Genomic DNA, 19,248 nt, shown 5'->3' on the forward strand with positions numbered 1-19,248 from the left:
GAAGGGTTATTTTAAACTGCTGCGTCCTGTCTCTGACTGACGTGATGCTGGATTTCTTACTTCTTACGAGTTTCCTTCTTTCCCTTTTGAGATTTAGCCTTACTCTGCACCTAACGATCCTATGATCACTGCGCCAAATCTTGCTTGGAACCTCCACATCCTGCACACTGCCTGGGTTGTCACTCAAAATAAAGTCAATTTCATGTTTTGTCATCCCGTCAGGGCTTTTCTATGTCCATTTCCTACTTTTCCGTTTGCAAAAGAACGTGTTCAATCGGTTGAGGTTATTTCTCTTCGCAAATTCAACCAGTGTATTTCCTCGACTGTTACGAGTGCCTATTCCAAAATTTCCCAGAGATTTTTCTCCTGTTCCCTTTGCACCTACTTTAGCGTTAAAGTTCCCAATCACAATCGTAAGCTGTGTTGTTCCCTTAGCCATTGCTGATTCGAAATCTTCGTAGAAACAATCTACACCTTCATCCTCGCAGCTAGCTGTTGGTGCATAGGCTTGTACTATCTTTAGCTTGAGCTTGATCCCGACTCTGACCCTCTCGTTAACACTGAAGAATTTTTCCACATTCCCTGCTATCTCCCTGTGGATCAAAAATCCCACCCCGCGCTTTTTCTTTTCGTGAGGTCCCCAATAGCACAGAATATGTCCGCTAGTCAGTTTTATGAAGCCTTCTCCTGTTCTTCTAGCCTCACTTAGCCCAACAACATCCCATTTAACGTCCGAGAGCTCCTCTAATAGTACAGTTAAGCTTCCCTCGCTAGAGAGAGTTTGTGCGTTGAACACTGCCAAGTTCAAGTTCCAGAGGCAGCCTGTCTGGACCCAGAGATTCTTAGCACCCTCTGCTGTAGCACTGGCCTGGCCACCGCCGTGGACAGCAGTTCTACAGCTGCTGGGGACTGAGGGCCGAGAGTTTGGTTGTTCAATCACGAGGGGTTTGGACCAATCACTACACCAGGGTGGCCAGATCCTTCTCTGGTGAGGGAGTGCTGTTTGTGTCCCTAAGAGCCTTTCTAGCATGGTTGCACGTATCTAGTGTAGCCTATCAGGTATTCGGTAGGGTGTCTTACTTTTGGACGAGGTAGCACTCCATACCTGGTATATTTTGACAGAAAAAGAAAAGGAAGAAGAAATAAGACGAGCCAAAGCTTTCCTGTAATAAGCCCGCTAGGTTCATTTGTGCTCGATTAACACTAACTTTTCCCTACTGATGATATTTCTAAATTTTTAGCGCTCATCTAACTCAGCTTTGCGTAATTGCGTGCACCACAACATGTGCTTATCACCTCATCCAATGTACAGTACTTGGTGCAGAAACCGTTAATTTTTCAACACATTTATTTGTGTACAAAGTAAAGCTCGCACCACAAATAAGCCCATGTGTGCAATGTTAGTGGCAGTTGTTGTGATGATGGCCGTCTGCCTGTTGTGACTGCTGGACTGCCTGCAAAAGCAAAGTCATAACAGGATATAGGCACTCTCAAATGCCTCAGATAGTTGTGGCAGCATCATAAAATTCAATAAAGGCAAGTGAACAATACACAGATACATATTGAAGCGAGGTTTATGGAACTGGTAAGTAGAGTCGAAGCCATGATGGAGCTGGGACTGCATTTGCGGGCATGGTTCCATGCGTGCAGCTATAATGGAACAGGGAGGTGGTGTGGAAGAGGAGTTGTGCATTTTGAAAAGAGGGGGGGGGGGGGGGGGGGAGGGGAGACAAAGGAAAAATGCCTCATCCCATTTCCACGTTTCCATTTCCTGACGAATTCCATGACACAGAAAACTTCTGGAGCAAACTCTCTACCTTGTTTAGAGCAAGTATATTCGGTCATGTCTGAAAGTCGTGAACTGAAGCCGGGCACACGGCTGTCGTTCAGGTAAGCAATACAACCAACTTGTTCACGGCGTGGGCGTGAAACACCGGAGCCATGCGCAAAGCAGTGGCTACCCATAGAGCACTGCGCAGTGTGACAGCATCACAGCTGGAGTATGGAAGCAAAGGCTAACACATTTGGGACATCGTCCAGAAGTGAAACTGCTTTGTTGCAATGTACCGCCCCGGAAAGGTGAACAGATTATAGTGATGCACGTCTCAAGCACTTCCCGTGTGAGCTATGTGCTCTTTTTGTGCTGCTTGCTCCAGCAAAGTGGCTAGTGTTCTGGTTGCAGACTAAGAGCAAATGCTCTCTGCCAAGGTGAGGTGCCCTGGCACATCAAACTCGGCAGTGGTATGTTGATGTGAAAACATCACCAAAAGCAAGCCAATTTTTTTTGCCCTGTTGGCAACCTGAGTTTCTTTGCTTCTTACATGCACACATTTTAATGCGTAGCATTTCTTTTCCAAGTAGCACCACAGTTAGGCCCGTCTAGCGCCCTGCATTTCTATAGGAATGCATATGGAAGAAAGTAAGACCATCAATTGTTAAAATAGCCTAATGGAGATAATTGGTCAGACAGTTTTCAAAACCCCCAAAATAAGAAAAATATAAAAATAAAATTTCCACAAAATGATTTCAGAAAATAAGAATATGCATCTTATACATCTCCCCCAAAAATTGAAGAATAAACAAGAAATGTCCACAAAGAAACGTTCAAAACATGAATAACAAATAGCATAATAGAAACAATTCTGCAGTACGTACGCCTTGCATCTTCAAAAACGAAAAAAGCGAAGTTAATACACTTAATCGCTATAATGGTATAAATTTACTTCACTGGCCAAAAGAAACATGACAACTTAAAAATAACAATGTAATGCAACATCTTTCGCTATTTTAGCCATATCTGGCTGTAAAGAACTCCCAACCTAGACAAGCGGCACAATACGCATTAGCAGACAATTCTCTGAATTTATGCCGAATTTTTAGTCAACATTCGGCTTTGTATGTGTGTCCTGTCCTGCGGTATTTTCGAAGAAATGTCACAGTCATTAGAAAAAGCCGTAGAAAGAGTAAAACTGGCAAAAAGTGAAATGGCAGATAATGGTGGCTGCTGAAGCCATTGTTAAAATGGCTCACACCATTCTCTGTAGATGTTTTGAACATTGTTTACTATCGCAATTAAAACATTTAAACCACTGCCGTGACATTTTTGTTTGCGTCTAACATGTCATTATCATGCCAAATGCTTCTAATGTCACTAAGTGATGGTGGCAGGGCCCTACCAAAATAGTGTCATTTGATTCCTTATAGGGTCAGCCAACTGCTTTTTGTAGACTGCACATCCTCTAGCTCATTTGAAAGACAACTTTTTATATAGTGGGGTAACCACAAAGAATTTCTATATAAATCGGTGAAAATATTTTAAATCCGGCACTAACCTTTCTGAAATCTGAAAGGTGGCGCCATGTAGTATCGAAATGTGAAACTACCGTTTGTATACAAACAGCTCCGTTAATTTCAATGTGCAATAGAAAAACTGCATAAAGGAACAGCTCGTCTGCAATCAGGTGTTATGCGGTGTCACGCTCCTGAACAGAGGCTTCGAAGAGATACCTGCTTATGTTTTGATTCAGACTTCCAGCCAAAAGTTAAGAGAATACTTGAACAACACGGTGTTATGCGGCGTCACGCTCCCGAACAGAGGCTTCGAAAAGATACCAACTTGTCCTCGATTCAGACTTCCAGTCAAAAGTTAAGAGGATACTTAAACAAGAGCTTTATATAGGCAGAACCGTTTGAAACACCTGGAACCACTAGCACTGGTCATACACGTCCCCATTATTTACCAAAAAAAAAAAAAATTCAGGTACATTTGAGACAAAATTTATGTACTTAACCAGCACTCCCCGCATTCATTTAGTTAGGAATGCTTGTTGGGTTGGTTTTTATGATAGTAAGCAACAAAAAAAAGTGGCCGCGGAAGAGAAAAGAAGACGTGTTCAAAATGGCGCAGAAAGGCTCCAGCAAGTGCAAGATCAAAGCAAGTACAAAAAGAACAGAACTCCTGTTTGTGCCGTTCCAGGCAGGACAAGAAACAAAAGGTAAAAGAAAAGGATGCAAGCTGTCCGAGGAGAAGGCACTGCGAAGGCGGGAAAATTGAATTGCATTGAACAAACCTCTCTTCAATTCATCAAGAGAGTAGCGATACAAGAGGAGAACAGCGTGACGGGTAGTAGCACAAAGTGGAAAACAGCCCCACAGCCCCTCTAGCAAATCAATGCTCCATGCTTCACAGCTTTCATGTTAAGTAGAACTGCTTTGAATTTTTAACATTGTTTTAGGTGGGGACAAGTTTTTAAATACTTCTTTTCTTCTAACAGGCAGAAGTATGTTGATGTGGGGCTCACTGTCATGGTTACTAGCATTCATTTTGGCACCACACTTATGGCTGAGAGAGAGAGAAAATAAACTCCACTTTCAAACATTCTAGGCCTATCAGGAAAACCATTTCACTTCAAGGTGTTTTTAATTGACACCCTTTCATTTGGGATAGAGAGCAGATACTTCACAAAAATCGGTTGGCTGTCCCTTTAACCATTAGCGGTCCGTTGTCGGGCCCTGCCCGAAAACACAACACAGTTGTAGCAGTCCGCTGTCAAGGTATGCCCGACTTAGGTGTTCAAGGTTAAATTTCGCGGTTTTTCTCACTGCGATGTGCCCGCATTCTTTGTAAACATGATGTGCCACCTCTTGAGGGATAAGTGAACTTTATTGAAGTTTTCTTTTTGCACTAGGGTGCAGCATAATGTTCACCACGGACCTTCTGGACGCCAGAGCGTTTTCACGCGCACACTGTTCACCGAGAAGCACTTTCTTATTGCGCGCGTTCTACAGTGGTGCACTTGCCAAAGCGATGACGACTTCAGTGAGGAAGAGAATTGCGTGCCTCAATCAGTTAGTGATGACAGTGGTTTGACAGAAGCGAGTGACGAAGATCGACGACGGCAGTGGAGACGGCACCGTGTGGATCATTACTCTGTGAGCTATGCAGTTTGTCGAAAGACAATGAAATGGCGGTGAAAGCCTCTTTCATGGCATCTAGAGGTTTCCATTGTCACTAGTTTTATTTGGAGGCGCACACAGCCGTAGAAGCATGGCGAGAAAGACCCGCGAAACCTGCAGCACCACCGCAACCTCATCTAACAGCTGGTGGGTGATCTGAGGGCTCGAGCCAAAAAGCGGGGCCCAATAGCGAGGAAAGGCTAGCTGGGACAAGCCGTTTTGTCTACGAGCTCACAGGCTGAAGCAGCAAGGACTGCACTGCATGTAGCGATAGAAAAACAAAAGGAGGCAGAAGGGAAACTGTGTTTTTCTGCAAAACTTGCAGCAACAACCCTGGCCTGCACCCAAGAGAATGCTTCAAACGGTTTTACACGCTGCCCAAATATCGGTAAAGGAAATACAAGCAGAACACAAGAGAAAAAATAAATATCCTGCTAATTTTTCTAACAGTTTGTGTTTTTCTTGGTGGCCCTAGAAACTGGCAAAATAGTAGTGGACCGGAACGGCCAGAAAGTGGATCAAAGTTCTGGATTGCAAAGAGTTGATGCCATTTGAGAATAATGATTTCTGTGCCCAACAAATGCTACAACATTCCAATGCCCGTTTTTAAACACTTAGTACTAGAAGAGTTAGAAGAGTCAATGTACCTCGTAGTACCCAGTGTGATAGCCGCTCATGTACCAAGACATCAGCATCGAAGATAGCGCCTCACTGTCTGGACATCCTTCATTGAACACCGAAGGCGGAGGTGGTGGTGGTATTGCTGGCACGACCTGAAACATGGTGCAGACAGGAGCCCATGAATATGTATTAGGATTGCTAACTACTACACCTTTTCAACACTCACTGCCAAACCAACTTCTACAATGGTCTTAGGTATTAGCCCTGGTTGGAAACAGTTCTGACAAATAGTTTGACGAAAAAATGGCAAAACGACTTATACATATAGGAATAGGAATAGCAGCTACACTCTCAGACAGCCAAATTCAAGCTTGCAGTTTACTGCATACTGCAGCTATGCTTGGGCAAAACACACCCGGCAAAAAACAACTCTGGTTTTTGACGTGGACACCTTTGGACATCTTAATCCCAAATCAAAACATCACAAAAATCAAAACATCACAACCGCTCTTGTGTCCCACTTCCATCAAAAGTAATGCCATAAGAAATGAGCCTTCAGCCGCATACTCACCATCAAACTACTTAAACTTTACGTTAAGGTGCCACAGCAAGTGAAACACAAAAGAGGCACTTTTTTTCTTTATATATTTTGCGATGAAATTGCACAAACAGTAACTGTTGTAGTTGGAAGTGTTTTTGACACTTTCAAGCCCACACAAGTGCCATCACAAAAATTTTGAGACACAAAAAAATAAAGCTCGCAGCTTTTAGACTACGCCATTTTTTTTTTAAATTTTCGTCACGATATTCTAAGCACTTCTGCATCCTGGTGAACCATTTATGAAAACATTTTTTCCACCCATCTTCTCTGAGTACTGTGAGACTACAAGAGTAATCGAGCCTACGAGAGAACTCACTCTCGTAGGCATGGATAGCTTGTTTAGGGCTTGAAAACCTCTTACACGAAATGCAATTTCCGATTCTTCACAGTAGTGTACGGTTGTGCATCATTCAGTAGTAACAGTCCTGTTTCTTAACCCTTTGTGGTCCATTGTCGGGCACACCAAAAATGGCCGAAGCGGTCCGCTGTTGGGCACTGCCCGACAGGGGTTTTCGGGGTTAAATTTTCCGTTTTTGTAGCGAGAGCTACAATGGCCGTATTCTCGCCGTTTCTCTGTGGCCAATGGCCGCACCGTGAGCTGAGCGGTTGCCTAGCAACCACTGCAGCTCGCAGCACCGCTCGCCGCGCCATCTGGCATGACGTCAGAGGAGGAACCAGTGAAACCGCATTGCAACAACAGAGGAGGAGCTGGCGCTGCATCGTATGTATAGAAGGGGCGGGTCGGTGGGATTCGTCGTCAGGTATGGAAAGTGAGTCGGAGAGAATGAAAGAAGCCAGGCTTCGTCGTCGGAACGAAATCAGGAGGAGGCAGCGAGCCAAGGAGACGGAGAAAGAACGAGCCGCACGCCTCGAGAAGTGTCATAACCCTACAGAGAACCAAGCTAAACAATCTCTCACTATGCACACCCAGGCAAAACTGAGTTAAGCCACAGCCAATTTTTTTTGTTTCACTGAGACATATAGATTCTTTGTAAACACGATGCACCATCTCTTGAGGGATAGCACGAGCTATTCTTGTACACATGATGTGCCATCTCTTTAGGAATAAGGGAACTTTGTTTGTAGGAGTGTACCTCTTTCTGCACTAGAGTGCACTGCAATGTTCAGCACAAGCCTTCTGGATCCCAGAGTGTTCTCAGTTGCAAGCTGCTTGCCAAGAAGCATGGCCACTTATTCACCACAGGCATTTTATGCTGGTGCATTTAACGAAAGCGATGATGGCTTTACAGTGACGAAGAGAATTATGTGCCTCCATCAGATAGTGTTGACAGTGATCCAATAAAGGACAGTGATTCGGTAAATATCGGTAAAGGAGTTGTGTGCAGATTGCAAGAGAAAAAAAAAAATAACATCCTGTGAGTTTTTCTTGCCCAGTTTTGTGTTTTTCTTCGCGGTGCCGGAAACTGGCAAAACAGTTTCGGACCAGGACAGCCGGAAAGTGGCTAAAGGCAGAGCTCTTCGATGTAGGCAGTTGCGAAACTCCGCATCAAAAAACGGCCCGCGCCTGGACCCCCCTACTTTGGATCGTGCGTACCGTGGCGCCACTGCGGCCGCCGCATGCACTATCCAAAAAACAAAATAATTATTCAAACAGACAATTTAAGGTTAAATTTTGTTTTAAAGTGCATAATTCTTTATTTTTGTGCTTTCTTAAGTTATTCATTGCTATCTTAACTCCGGTTTTTAGGTGGTGATTGTTTCTGCGTCCGCGCATCTGCCTCGACCAATTAGCGTTGTGCGGGCACTCCGACACAACATAGGTCCGAACTGAAGTACCAAATTCGGAGTTATCCTTTGGCCTACAGCTCATTGTGTGCCAAAACTAATCCAGTAGCCGATCAAGCGGCTCTAAATAATCAGTTTCAGGTGGCATAAAGCCGTCAAAGAGACTTATTTATTTTTTTGTGGCCAGAAGACCGAAGAGGACGCGCAGCAGACGACAGTGCGTAAGCGACAGTTGACCCCATGGTCGCATTTCTGTTTGCTACTTTTGCTCCGTATGTACATAAAACACTTGCATAGTTCAACACATTGGGCTTCTTTGAATAACAAATTTACGTAAGCACTCAAATACCATTTTTCGCACAGGTCGTCGAGCGCCGAAGCAAGTTGTATAGTTTATTTTGTCACCAAAAGATGGCGCCACTGTAAAACAAGATCCAAAGCAGTGGACCAATCTCAGGGCCACTTTTTGATACATGGGGCCTATGGGGAGTTTCGCAACTCCTATATCCAGTAACTCTGGCTAAAGGTATTGGACCACAAAGGGTTAAGAACAGCAGTCGCTATGTGACTAGTTCTTTTTAGAAGAAGGTAGCCTTATTCTCTTGCCGACACTTTGCGGCCATTTCATTTGAGTAGGTGTACCTTTATTGGGAAAACCCCATACTGTCAACTTATGCTAATGCTTCAGATAAAAGTGTAAATTCAAGTTCCGTAACCAGTAACAATGTCAGAAACTTGTTCTGAGCTGTCTCCATTGTATCTGACTGGCATTTCTTGGCACCATTCAACACAGGTGCACTTTTTCTCATCCATCAAAGCACAAGGCACCCGTCACTATGAAGCAACCCTCATCGGGCTGGATTATATCCTTGGCAGCTGCGCTGTAAAATCATCGGAAAGTTTATGCATGGCATTCATAATTTCGTCAATGTTTTTCTTTCAATGCTTTTTTTCACAGAAGATAGTGAACGATACACCAACCCCTCTTATTATCATTCTTTCCCTCTACAGTTACTTTGCCCCTTATTTTATTGCAAGCAGCCGTTGCCTACCCAAACAATGCATTTTGGAGACTTCTGTTAAGGCAAATTTTGAATAAGCTGAGCACATTTTTACTGTTGAAGTGAAGCTAAACTTCTCTGGAACAAATATGAATCACCTGCCCCAAATGTTCTCATTTATTGTGTCCACTTGAATGAAATTTTACTAGAATTAATAGTTTCTGTGGCCCCCTTAAATTTATTCAACAGAAAGCCTCCAGTAAAAATCTCTCGTAATTAAAGTGCTTCCCTGCCAAAGCACCACAACTGTTGGGGAATGAGAGCTGAGCATGCATGAAGGGCAGACGTAAATTATTTCCGAACCGCAAAAGAGTCTCTGGCCATTTCTACGAAAACAGGCACTGATTTATTCTTTTATTTCACCCGCAGCAGAAATTAGCATTCAACTTGTGACTTATTTGCTATGTACCAAAACACTGAGTCTCAAAGGACAGGGATTGTTACTCACAACACAAGCCACATAAATGGAAAGTCTATGGACGTCTGAAGTTACACTCCTCCTTTCATTCCACTGCGAGATGCAGTATAGTTAGGAAAGGTCTCAGAGTCTAAAAAATAGGAGACTGCGTACAGAGCTTGAACCTGGGTTGGGTAGTCCGCTTGCATTTCCACTCCACGGGGGCTCGCGTGGAAGCTGCAAGACAAGGAACACATTTGCATCAAGAGGCACAGATTGCTTGAAATCAATAAAGCATTCTTATCACTGATTCTTTTTAAAGTCGCCATCCAGTTATCGTCAAGCTAGCACCTATCGACGCAGCCTTGCAAAACAGTTCCTTGATGTCCTTCTTTTTTTCCCTCTTGTTTGCTACTTTTTAATTCTTCAGGCCATAAATAACTATTACTTTTTTTCTATGCATAACACTATAATGCAATCTTTGTTTCTTTGTTTATTCCTTAGTGCACATATATATTTTTTCCTTTGCATATTTTGTTACTGCAATAGGATTGCAATACTTTGCTGTGTTTTATGTTGAATGGTGTGGAAACTGTACAGCATGCATATTGCCGTCTGTTGCTTAGTGCCAGTATTGGGCTGACGGGCTCATCAAGCTGCTGCCATGCAGCTTTTATCGTCGACCTTGCCATGTGCAAAATTGCCGAATAAATCCTTGAATCCTCAAAAAAAAATTTGCCTTGATGCATATGTGTTCAGATTACAACACATGGCCTGCTCTACGGTGCAGTATCCATTGCTAGGCTGCTCACAGAGGCTGCAGTTGTAGGGGGAATGAACCTGGCTGCAGGAAGACTCGGGAGCAAAGCAAACACTTAAACTACAGCGATGCTTTGCTTCAATTAACATGATTTAATTAGACAAGCACCTGGAAATTCTCAGTGAATTTACATTCAATTTTGTGCTGATCAAATTTTAATCCAGTCAGATTTAGGAGAATGCTTCCTTGTTGCTTATGTACACCCAAACATTCCTGCTCTTTCAGTGCGCTAAATTCATGATAGGGTTCCTTAAACTGAGGTTCAACTGTAATGCACTGCACTCAAGGACTAAGCAACTTCGATTGATTGTTGGGTTTAACGCGCCGACGCAACGCAGGCGATGAGGCGTGCTGTAGAGGAGGGCTCTGGATTATTTTTGACCATCTGGGGATCGTTAATGTGCACCGAAATCTCGTACACACGGGCATTTTTGCTCTTCGCCTCTACTTGAAAAGTGGCTGCCGCGGCCGGGAATCGAACCCGCGACCTCGTGCTCAGCAGACTAAGCAACTTCCCTGGTGCCTTCAAGCGAAGGGTTTCACCAATTTTCTCAATAGCCGCTCACCCGTTTTGTTCAGCAATAAAACACCTCTCTATACCTAGTCACCGATACCAAAATAGAATAATGTTGTGTTCACTTGATTCTATTTCAAAAGGCACCTTTCTACCAATTTTTTCCCGCTGAAAAGGATTGATAAATATTTTAATAAACTCAGCATACAACAGAATACGTTCTGGTGTTACTGGTAACAAGGCAAAAGACATGCAGTATACAGCAGCAGGGAATAGTTTGTCACAATAGGTTGGGAATAACGACTTGGGGAGACTTATTGTGGCAACTTTTTAACACCAACTACAGGTTAAGAGGGTATGTACCACCGACCCTTCAGTGCAACTATTATTTATCTCATGTATGAATGCAAAAATAAAAGGGAAGGAAAGAACACAAGAGAATAACAGAATTGCAAAAATTTTGCCGGGTCAAAACTCAACCCACTGAAAAGGCTCGTACACATGTATAAACCCTACACACTGGTACCTATCAAAAGGATTCATCTGATAACAAAGGCTAGAACATGAGTTCATGCACAATTAGGTGGTTATTGTAGTCCCTGTGCAATCTAGGTAATCAGGCAGTGGTACACAATGCCAGCCAAAGCCAGCCACACAAAGTGGGCATTGTCATTCAACACACTACTTTTTAGACAGTCTGATGCACCACACAGCAAGTGGAAATAATCCACATTAAAAAGTACACTCATAAGTCGGGTGGAACCCTACGAAACAAAGTAAATCTGTCTGACTTAAGGGTCTATTTATTCAGATTTATGTTTGCTGGGAAGACCTATTTATGATTTTAGGTAACACTCTTGTTTAGGCAATTTTCATACAGAGGTCCGCAATGTAAAAAGCAGTCAACTTACAGCAGGGAATCCTATGTGACGTCGAGTAGAACTGGGAGTTTTACCGCCCATGTGGACACGCTGAAAGTGAGATTAAGTTTTCTAAAGCAACACTTATCTCTGATTATTACTGAACATATAAAAAACCAGTGACAAGACCAGAAAATCAACATTCAAATTTGCTTCATACAAAAGATTGCGTTGTTCACATTTCACTACAGTGTTGCTCGATGGGAAATGATGCTGCCATCACTGCGCAATGAGCTATTAAAGGAGCAGTTTTCGAATTCCCCACTTTCTTTAACACATTTCGTGGTGGACTTCGGAGCAGCCAAAATGTGGCAGTGTTCAGGCTGACTCCATGCAAAATTACATGGCTAAATTGTAACAGAACTACATCAACTACTCATTAGACATTGTAAAATCCACAAGGCCACACTGCCTGCATTAATTAGCAGCCTCGGCTTCTGTCTTGCTATGGACTGTGCAGTTCTCCCACTCCTTAATTAAGAACGTGTATGCTAGAAACATAATCAGAATTTGTAACAGGCTTGAGCAGCAGTGAAATACAGGAGCTGTCTTCTCTGCTTTTTGATAACAGAGGGTACAAAGGGCAAAAGAAAGTTGCGGTGGACAGACAAAATTTTGGAACCTATGGGAGCGCACAACAAACCGCATCAATGCAATGCCTGAGTCTCAGAGCGGTTCACACAGTGTGAAGACTAACGTACAAGCCATGTGCGGCTCCTTTGTGCTTGCACATCTATACGAATGCTGATTTCTGCAAGCCTTACTTCTGAGTCCAAGGATGGCTGAAAAGCAACATTTTGGACTCCGCACCTTGCTCTTCGAGCTAAGCAGCTGTGGAGGGCTCCCATACTGTCCACCATTTTTGGCTCACTGATAAAAATTCGCAACCATAAAGTGTTTGCATGTAAGTTGAGTACAATAAAAATGTGGCTCCTGATTACCATCCTGAAGGTGGAAGCGCTCACAAAACAGGGACGAAAGTAGAAAAAACATAGACGACACGGCGCTAACTCGCAACCATTTGTTTTGTGAAAAGAAACACAAATATATACTTTCAACATCTCACGTGGTGCGTTCATCTCGCCCAAGATAAAACCATGAAATTCGCTTCTTAACAGGATTAAATACACACGGTGCACACGCAACAAACTAAGTGTAAGGGCATTAAAACAGCGAAGACATAACAATCCAAGAAACCGCTATGATCGCAATGAGTTGCACCGATAAAAATATTCTTTGTCAGTTATAAATTGATGGGGCACTAACAGATCTATCTCCTGACCTTTTAATGTGAAATGCTTCAATCAGCTCTCGAGTGGTTTTATCTTGATGCCATGACAAAACTCTGGTATCGCAGAATATGGGCGAACAGCCGTGTGTGGTGCAGTGTTCCCATAGTTGAGAGCCCTGCTTTGATTTTTCACCGTTTTTGCGTTTTTGCAGACGTATGCTTAAACATCGCCCAGTTTGTCCTACATAATTGTGGCCACACGTCATCGGTATCAAATAGACAACACACATTCCACCTTCAAGATGAACAGCTACCAACTAGCTCAATTGTCCGTTCTACTGCTCCTGATTACGTTACGCCCTAGTGCGAAATCTGAGTGCAGCGCAAACTGCAGCCTTTTCGGTGATGGCACATAGCTGCTGTGACTCAGGAAGTGATCACGTGATCAGCAAACGCATGACGGCAAGCGCTACTGTGGCATTATCTCGCAGCGTGTCGCTGCCACCGAGCATGTCTCTTGCGGCCTCCGCACACCACCCTCTCCCTCACACTTCCACCATACTTTCTTCCTCTGCCTTCCTGCTCACTCTATCACATCTACCTCCAGTGTCCTCTTTTTTTGCTCAGTTACGACGAGGCCGACGGCGATGCAAAACCACAGGAGCGGGTACTAAGAGCTGCGCTTTAAAAGAAATATTCGCTGCCTGATGAGCAGGACTGTTATTAGCTACACTGCACTCAACAGTGCATGAGCCCATCGAACTGCTTCTCTCAAAGCACAGAGTGGTGCTTTCACAGTGTCCCCTCATGGCCACCATACTGCACCCAGCAGTGCACCTGTCAGAAGTCAACATTTTGACAGACATGTGAGCCCAAGGGGATCGTGTATGCGCTGGGCAACACTGTCGACACCAGGTGTCGGGTAGGGCGGCAATGAACTCTTTGAAGCACGTGCCGCACACATGCTTCCTACAACGGACAGGATAGGCAAGTCACCACCAACGTGCAGGTGCCGACAGGCACCTGTACTCCTCGGAAAGAAACCCAGAGGTCTTAGCGCTGAAGATAGCCAGGTGCCTTCACTCTAATGATTAGTGTGACAGAGACTTGTGAGGGGAAGCGTCCACACCTGTCGACCATTTCAGGAAGTAACTTGAAGGAGGGGCGACCATCAAGCTGGTGAAATGATTAGTGTGCATGGAATCTTGTTGGAAAAGTCCCCAGTTGCCGACCATTCCAGGAAGCATCACAAAGGAAGACCTGAGCTGACGGAGACCTCCTGCCCCTTTCCCCAACACGTGGGAAGAACGTACAAAATGCAGGGAAAGCACGCCCAAGAAAGGTCTGCCGGCAGGGGCCATGCGCGTTGTCAGCCGGCTTTCTGAGCTGACCAGCGCTTGCCGGAGACGCACTTGTCATTTTAATGTAAATGAATGTACAGTTTCCGTCGTAGCTCAGTCGCTCGCCTGGACCTCCAGGGGTCAGATTCTTGACGCCACTGCGGTTCAAAGACGAAGCCCCAAGTAAAGAACACAGAGGTTTAACTGGTGCAATCTACAGGACCTTCAATCACAACGATGACTGAGCCAACCAACCAACGGACGAGAAGGCATCTGGTCAGTGCTCACCGGGCCCCTTGACAAACGGAGAGCTGTCCCCACAGAGATGTGCCCACGGATGTCTCTACAGCCTGCTGAACAGCCTGCCACAGCGATGAAGCTTGCCACACGCATGTGAGAAATCCAAAACTTTGTCTCCCACTGTATGTGTCGACATATGAACAAATTTTTCACTGCAGCAAGGCATACATTACGTTTTGTGAGCATGTGGTATTATCACGGAGCACGTTGTATTAGCTACACTGTACCGCAATAAAGAATTCCACACGCTCAAGTGCACTCACACTTCCGGCCCGAGCTTGTTGGGCTCGCCGAGCCTCCTTGCCTTCCGATGGCTGCAGGGCTGCCAATAAAACCCGTTCTTCGTTGCCGTAACCGATGTAGTGTACCGTGCAGTGCCTCCCTTTGATGCATTTGATTTTGGCCTCGTACGGAAGCTTGTCTGCCGAGTAGACTGCAGTGCAGTAGTCGCCTTGCTTCCAACCCTGTAGTACAAAAAAAAAAAAAAAAAACGAAGTCGCTAACAAAGCTTCCGCCGTGCCGCGACGGAAACGGTGCCGATGTTTTAAGAAGTTCAATCTTCCTGAGAAATGTCGGGTTGATCATACATGCAGGGCAAGCAGAACGTAAAAAATGCGATGAGAAGCTACAGCCCCACAGTGCAGCCTGTCGCGGTGGCACAACCAGAGTTTACATGCTACACAGGGACCAAAAATGATATCTGCAAGCATGGCTCGGGCGCGCGATGGCCAAAAATACTAGAAGCCAGTAGACGCTTACCGTCGGTGGTTCCTGGACAGAAGAGTTTTCTGACGAAGACACGGTCCTCTTGTCGATTTGTTTCTGGTGAACATACAATTATAGAACGATCATATTTGGTGGCTGCGTGTGATTTTAACTAAAAGAACAAGGCGCTTACCTTTATCTCCGAGTAGGCCCGGTCGTAGGCAGCAATCAAGTCCGTGTCATCCCATACATCATCTTCTGGAGACTTGACGTGCAACAATTTTTTAAGAAGACAAAACGCAAGTAGGCAAACATTGGTTCTATTCTATGTCACCCACAAATTCAACAGATGCAACTAAAAACGACTCTTTTGTACCTGGTTCCGTCTCCATAACACTGATCCTTTCTCCATCGCCGCTGTTCAGCCCAATCAATCACGCCGAGCAGTGTTCAAAACATACTAGGACGTTTCCACGGCATGAATTCATGTGCTTTCTCGTAGTACGACGACACAAAGCCTTTTACTGCAGCAAGCATGGACAGCAATGAGCGGCAATGACCACGACAAGGTTTGTTTTTAAAGGGTGGCGCCCTCCGTTGAGCATTTAAAACACTCCACTTGGTTCTGCGAACGTTCCGGTTTGCGCGCGCATTTTATACGTGCCACCGTGCGTGCCACTGTAGCTGGCAGCCCGGGTGCATCTCACATTACTCACCGGCCCACTGCAACCTACTAGGACAGGAAATAGCGTCAGCAGGGACTCATGCCCGGACCTGACCTCCGTACGAAATGTTAGGGAGGAGAAATGGGAAAACCTAGGGCAGAGTCTGTCTCGGAAGCGACCACTTTATTTTACAGACGAGCATGGACGACGCTTGTGGCAGATGGGAGAGAAAACGTCGAGCTTGTAGACTGACAGACTGGCACAAGTGGAGAAAAGCCAGAGAAAGACGGCTTGGGGAACAGGGGAGACCCAACATAGTGGACATCGAGCTGTGGACCCGAGAGCTGTTATTGGACGTGGAACACCACACGCGAAAAATCGAAGCTCCAGACGGCGTGCCAGCTGTCGACTCGCACCTTCTCCATATCTGGGATGCCAGAGAATCGCTCACCAAGAGATGGCGGAGACGGCCCCTCAGCCGCAAGCTACGACGTCGAGTGGCCCAGCTTAGTAAGGAGGCAGAAGATTACGCCATAAAGCTTGTTAATCAAAACTGGCGAAAGTTTTGCGACAGCATATCGGGCTGCAGTTACGCGTGGCGAAGACGTGGAATTAAACCAATGATGGAGCCGACTGCCACGAGGACTGAGCATGCCAATCGACTTGCTAAGCTGGTGCACTAATACCCCGGGACGGACCAAAAACTTATTGACGACCTCAAGGCCATAGTATCTTCGAATAGACCGCCGGGGTGGTTACCCAGATTACCAAGGAGAACCCAATGAAGTCTTGGACGAATCCGTCACTATACACGAAATCAAAACTGAGCTCGCCAACATGAAGAAGACCACAGCCCCGGGATCAGACCGAATCAGAGCGAGAGCCCTCTACAACCTAGGTGAAGCAGACATTCAAGCTTTGGTCAACCATTTCAATCAGGAATATCCCTGGTTCGTTACCGCAACAGTGGAAAACATCGGAAATTTGGTTTATCCCGAAACCGGGAAAGGACTTGAAGGTAGAGAATCTTAGGCCCATCTCGCTAACATCCTGCCTGGGGAAACTTTTCGAGCGAGTAATCAATAATCGATTGCAACGGTTTCTCGACAGCACAGACCAACTTCCGCACACACAGCTTGGCTTCAGACCACACCTAGGCACTGCCGATGTGCTTTTGCAGGTCTACAGGGACGCATACCTTCACCCAGACCGCATGCAACCGTGCGCGGTGCTGGCCCTTGATTTGAAATGACCTTTAGATAACGTCCTGCACTCGGCCATACTACGCACACCTTAGCGGAGACTAACTGCGGCTCCAGAACCTACAACTATATCAAGGCGTTCTTACAAGATCGGAAGGCCAAGCTCTCTATAGGGGACTCGAGTCAGATCTAATTGAGCTGGGATGGCGGGGTACACCTCTGGGTGCAGTTCTCTCCCCTTTGCTCTTCAACTTGGCGATGAAGGATCTGCCGCCCAGACCGAACCGGGTGCCAGGCATTTGTTACGCACTGTACGCGGACGACGTCACCATATGGTCAAATCAAGGAACTAGGGCCGACATAGAGGACAGCTTCCAACGAGCGATAGAAATCGTGCAGACCTTCGCCCGGTCCCGTGGCCTGGAGTGTGCACCGGATAAGTCGGAACTACTGGTGGTCCAGCCCAAGAAGCCCAAATACCCGAAACAAGACCCCGTCAAGCTGCACGTGGATTTCATGCCTATCCCCGCCAGGCAGGAGATCAGTGTCCTCGGCCTGCACTTTTCCAACATGGCACACAACACCACAGCGGTGAGTCGCCTGATAGCGGCGGCCAACCAGGTAGCCCGAATGATCAAGCGAGTGACCTCCAAAAACCACGGAATGAAGGAGACTGAAACCACTAAGCTGGCACAAGCCTTTGTGGTCTCTAGATACACATACGTCGCTCCTTTTCAGGGAGGTAGTAGTCACTGTGAAAATCGCCAAGGCCAGCCCACGTTATACTTGGAGCTGGGTATGCCGTAATGTGACCGCAGCAACGGTGGAGATGAACTAATACGATCTGCGGCACAGACAAGTTTCAGTGACCCATTTTAGTTTGGAAAGAAGGTAGAAGAATTTTCTGTCACTATACTCCAAAGCAGGTGTACAGAAAGAGCTCAGCTTAACGAAATTGCCAAAAAATCTTGTGTGCTTTAAAGTGCGCAGCTCACAAGCTGCTAGTCTGGCTCATTTATTAGCAACATTTCATTAAAATAATTAGTGGTAACCCCGCACGAGCGATGCCTACAAAGCGCAGTCAAGGCAAAGGAGCGGCCGCGCCAGGCCCGCCGATCGGCGCGCACACTCCAGAGAGGGGGAAGGGCGGCCCGCGCGCCGCGACCGCTTAGTGAGAGATTATGTTTCCCCCTCGCCCGATGGAATGCATTCGTAGTTACTGCAAATGTTTATAAAATGTTGCTTTGAGCGTTGCGCAGAATCTTTGGTGACGTTGCTCTGTTGTAAGATGGAAAGTCGACGATTATGTGTATTGCAATAACATATGTTGAGCACTGTCAATAGCGCGCAATTTTAGTTGTATGATTGCGCCATTTCCGCACGGCAGCCCCAGCGAGCGCGGGGCAACGTAGGGTGCCTCGATGCGCGCCCGCTCGGGCGCGCGCATCGAGGCACCCTAGCAAGGGCAACCACGGCCGGACTGGAGCAGCGGCGAGCGCGCACTTTCATAAAACTGCGCGCCCGCCGCTCCTCCAGCCCGGCCGTGGGGCAACGCACACTCGCACGCCACTATGTGGGTGGTTTCCCTCAGTCTCACACTCCTCACGCGCTTCTCAACACGCGGGCGCGTATACACGTGAATGCGCGTTCGTGTGGTAACCGCTTAATCGAAGACGTTTGTTTCCTATTCCTAGGCTTTACTCCCACCACTCTATGCTTACCCTATTTCGTTGGGCTGACCTAAATTTTCTTTCGAGCTTTTTAGTAAGTCCCCAAGTTTCTGCGCCATAAAACATTTTATATGGACACGCATTGGTTTTATACAATTCTTCGTGGTGGCAGCGGCAGCCTAGTATTCATTACTTGAGAGTGCCTGCCGAATGCACCTTAGCCAATACCAACCGCACCCCGGATTTCTAGGGTTTATCCACAAGTTTATATGTGGGGGGGGTCGAAGTTCTCTTGGGGGGGATGTTGGTTGGATATTGGGGGCGTGTTTATAAATCCCTGGGCAGGGTGCTCATGGTTGCGGAATGTCTTTTTCGGGGGGGGGGGGGGGGGGGGTCAAAGTTTTTCTGGGGCGGTGTTGGGGTGTGTTAGGGGGGGGGGCTCACACTACTGGAGCCAGACCGCTCTCAAGAGAAAAAGTGCCTAGCGCGGCGAGGAATT

At 46.0% G+C, this 19,248-nt stretch overlaps 1 protein-coding gene across 1 annotated transcript; it reads right to left on the bottom strand.

Moving 5' to 3' along the window:
* Positions 1-1,330: 1,330 nt before the first annotated feature.
* On the bottom strand, positions 1,331-15,796 carry LOC144170758 (survival motor neuron protein-like). Its single transcript, XM_077700743.1, has 8 exons — positions 15,589-15,796; positions 15,406-15,477; positions 15,267-15,329; positions 14,771-14,971; positions 11,628-11,687; positions 9,557-9,619; positions 5,604-5,729; positions 1,331-1,454 (listed from the first exon to the last, which is right to left on the bottom strand). The coding sequence occupies exons 1-8, from the start codon at positions 15,622-15,624 to the stop codon at positions 1,401-1,403; spliced, it is 675 nt and encodes a 224-aa protein (XP_077556869.1). The 5' UTR covers positions 15,625-15,796; the 3' UTR covers positions 1,331-1,400.
* Positions 15,797-19,248: the final 3,452 nt, after the last annotated feature.

The sequence above is a fragment of the Haemaphysalis longicornis genome, unplaced genomic scaffold (genome assembly GCF_048455015.1).
Source record: "Haemaphysalis longicornis isolate Haplotype H1 unplaced genomic scaffold, Haemaphysalis longicornis Haplotype H1 scaffold_2, whole genome shotgun sequence".
Taxonomy (NCBI): Eukaryota; Metazoa; Arthropoda; class Arachnida; order Ixodida; family Ixodidae; genus Haemaphysalis; species Haemaphysalis longicornis.

Excerpts from the sequence above, each read along its gene's own strand:
- LOC144170758 (XM_077700743.1), bottom strand. The coding sequence starts at position 15,624 with ATGGAGAAAGGATCAGTGTTATGGAGACGGAACCAG. Across the intron at positions 9,620-11,627 it reads GTCACATAGGATTCCCTGCT|CTTCCACGCGAGCCCCCGTG; the intron begins GTAAGTTGACTG and ends CTTGTCTTGCAG. Across the intron at positions 1,455-5,603 it reads ATCACACTGGGTACTACGAG|GCAGTCCAGCAGTCACAACA; the intron begins GTACATTGACTC and ends TTGCTTTTGCAG.